At 35.6% G+C, this 3,690-nt stretch overlaps 1 protein-coding gene across 1 annotated transcript in view; it reads left to right on the top strand.

Moving 5' to 3' along the window:
* Positions 1-744: 744 nt before the first annotated feature.
* The window catches only part of LOC106477256 (protocadherin Fat 4-like), a gene marked incomplete at its 5' end in the record, with an annotated part of 6,469 nt that continues 3,523 nt past the window's right edge, over positions 745-3,690 (top strand). The window contains 3 exons of the mRNA XM_013937845.1: positions 745-861; positions 1,693-1,783; positions 3,401-3,528. Coding sequence (XP_013793299.1) covers positions 745-861; positions 1,693-1,783; positions 3,401-3,528 — 336 coding nt within the window. The remainder of the gene's footprint in view (positions 862-1,692; positions 1,784-3,400; positions 3,529-3,690) is intronic.

Raw genomic sequence — 3,690 nt, 5'->3', positions numbered from 1 at the left:
TAACCTTTCGTTTATCAGAGGACAATATTCTTTACATATAGTTTTATCAACATTTGAATACGTTAGGTCATACACTATATTTAAACTTTCGTTTATCAGAGGACAGTATTCTTTATATATAGTTTTATCAACATCTGAATACGTTAGGTCATACATTATATTTAACCTTTCGTTTATCAGAGGACAATATTCTTTACATATAGTTTTATCAACATTTGAATACGTCAGGTCATCCACTACATTTAACCTTTCGTTTATCAGAGGACAATATTCTTTATATATAGTTTTATCAACATTTGAATACGTTAGGTCATACACTACATTTAACCTTTCGTTTATCAGAGGACAATATTCTTTATATATAGTTTTATCAACATTTGAATACGTTAGGTCATACACTATATTTAACCTTTCGTTTATCAGAGGACAATATTCTTTAGCCACACGTGGCTTATCTCGAAATAGATAGATTTAGAAACTAGACCACTCCCAGAACACAGACGTGGCTTAGTGTTTATTTGCTAGGTTACGGATCAGAAGGTCCAAGGTTCGAGCCGTGATATGCCACTGTATTTGATGTTCAAGTTGAAAATATAAAATTTACTTGTTCATGTTGTCTTACTTTAATGAATAACTTTATTCAAGTGTTTAAACACATGTACTTAAGAAACTAACGTTTTGATCTATCATTCCCCATTATGTATATATGTGTGTGTCAAAATTATACGAATTGCGATCTTCCAGGTGACTGCTAGTAACCAACGCTGTGCAAGCTCTTCTACCCTCAAAGTTCTAGTAGAAGATGAAAATGACAACAATCCTGTATTTGAGAAAAAGAACAACCTAGTAGAACTTAAGGAGGTAAATATTTAATGTAATTAAACTTTAGTGGGTAAAAATAGTAGTGGAACTTAAGGGGTAATTTATTTAATGTAATTAAACTTTATTGGGTAAAAAATGTAGTGGAACTTAAGTAAATAATTAATGTAATTAAACTTTAGTGGGTAAAAAATGTAGTGAAACTTAAGTAAATATTTAATGTAATTAAACTTTAGTGGGTAAAAATTGTAGTGGAACTTAAGGGGTAAATATTTAATGTAATTAAACTTTAGTGGGTAAAAATTGTAGTGGAACTTAATGAGGTAAATATTTAATGTAATTAAACTTTAGTGGGTAAAAATTGTAGTGGAACTTAATGAGGTAAATATTTAATGTTATTAAACTTTAGTGGGTAAAATATGTAGTGGAACTTAAGAAGGTAAATATTTAATGTAATTAAACTTTAGTGGGTAAAAACTGTAGTGTACTTTAAGGAGGTACAAGCATATTGTAAGTGAACTGAAAGAGATATAAATTTAGTCAACCAAAACGTAAGGAGATAAAGGATTAATTGACTCTCCAACTCCTAACTTGTTTTTTGTACTGAATATTTATGAACAGTGTAATGTTAAAAACGTTTTATACAAACACATGTTTATTTCTCGAGGAAATGTTTCATTATTTATTTCAACCCGATCAGTGGCAATTAACCGATCTATGATCAAGCACTGTGTTTATGAAAATGTCAAATGATAAACATAATCTTATGTTTAGAAACTTCCACCGTTTGAAGTTATGAACTTGCTGGTTAGTACATTATCAATTGACTTAGAATGACAAATAAATGACTGGATCTTCTTTCATCTTTACTAGAACACACCTTCTGGTCACGTGGTAACAAAACTGACTGCAACAGACAAAGATGAATTGGATGAAGGGAAACTTCGATACATCATCGTAGAAGGCAAGTACTTATTGTTTGGATGTCACATCAATACGTTTTTTGTTAGCAATGCCCTTTTTTTATAGCTTTCTTCTTTTGCTCATGGTGTTTGAACTATTGTGTTGTAAAGGACTACATATTTTGGACTGAATGAGGCAACAGCCACATTACAGAAGTTCACCACGTAATATCAGAGTTTTGGTGCTTCACGTCGACAATATAGTTTGCAACATGCCACCTTATTGAGAAATGATGAAACATCTTGAGATGCAAAGGTACCATCTCAACATTCTTTGAGCAATGAAAGAGTAGCTTTTATGTTGCCTTGTCATTTAACTCAATTTTAAATCAAAATCCAACAAAGGGGCCCGGATAACTAAATGACAGTTGAAGCCTCCAGGGTGACCAGGGGCCCTGATAACTAGGCAGTAGTTGAAGCCTCCAGGGTGGTCAGGGCCCCTGATGACTAAACAGTAATTGAAGCCTCCAGGGTGGTCAGGGCCCCTGATGACTAAACAGTAATTGAAGCCTCCAGGGTGGTCAGGGCCCCTGATGACTAAACAGTAATTGAAGCCTCCAGGGTGTCAGGGTCTTGAATGACTAGACAGTAATTGAAGCCTCAGGGTGGTCAGGGCCCCTGATGACTAGATGGTAGTCGCAGCCTCCAGGGTGGCAGGGGCCCTGATGTCTTTATAGCAGTTGAAGCTTCCAGGGTGGCTAGGGGCCCTGATGTCTTTATAGCAGTTGAAGCTTCCAGGGTGGCCAGGGGCCCTGATGTCTTTATAGCAGTTGAAGCTTCCAGGGTGGCCAGGGGCCCTGATGACATGATGGTAGTTGCAGCCTCCACTGTGGTCAAGGGTCCTTGGTTATCTCTTGTAAGTTGTGTAATAATACGAATGTTCTCCAGAAAAAAATCTAAGCTACAAACTTTTGTAGTGGTTAACCAGAAGTGATAACACGTTAACAATGAAATAAATCTAGCAAAGATTTGGAAGAAGAAACAAAAGAAATATGCAGTAGGTGAAGCATGCTTTAGTTTTTGGAACCCTGAGTTTACATGAAGAACTCTTCATCAGAGTTTGACTATTTTATTATGGCCTGTTTGTCCTGCACTCTATGAAAACAGACTGGGTCTGAGAATCTTAATGTTAAGCCAGACATACTTTCATCTGCAAAATGACCACATCCCACTCATTGGATAACCACATACTACCCTACTGTGATTGAATAACCACAACCCACTCATTGGATAACTACATACCACCCTACTGTGACTGAATAACCACATCCCACTCATTGGATAACCACACCCCACTCATTGGATAACCACATACCACCCATTGGATAACCACATACCACCCTATTGTACTTTCAACTTAAATCCTTTTACAAAATATGCATGTCAGCTTTGTATTGGAGAACTTCCCCATGCTAGACTTTATTGCTATTCATAAACGTAACTTCAAGTTGGGAAAAAACCGATCGAAAACAACCAACCACAAACACAGACTGGGAGGATAAGTTATTAAAAGTCAGCAGTAAACAGTTTCCGATTATTTTATAGCTGGTTGTATCTAGCATGTCGTGTTAGGTTTTTATCAAATGTCCAGTATTCCTACATTCTTATTTTTACTTTAGGAAATAATGGAGGAGAGTTCCAGATTGATCTGGAAACTGGTGTTCTATCCGTTGCAAAATCTCCAGACAGAGAAACAACTCCGGTTTTTATGCTACGAATCCTGGCGGTCGACACAGCAAATAACACTGTAAGATTCTTCGTTTCGTAAATGGATTAAACTAATATATTATTGTATGTTTTGGAACATTCCATTCCACACCTCATATTATATAATCAGTATATACGATATACACAAGCCATATGTAAATATATTTAAATAGGCATGCATAGTTTAGTTCAATTGAATGTG

Source organism: Limulus polyphemus, unplaced genomic scaffold (genome assembly GCF_000517525.1).
Source record: "Limulus polyphemus unplaced genomic scaffold, Limulus_polyphemus-2.1.2 Scaffold13657, whole genome shotgun sequence".
NCBI classification, from domain to species: Eukaryota; Metazoa; Arthropoda; class Merostomata; order Xiphosura; family Limulidae; genus Limulus; species Limulus polyphemus.
Note: the sequence above shows the minus strand (reverse complement) of the source record. Positions and strands in the feature narration are given on the sequence as shown.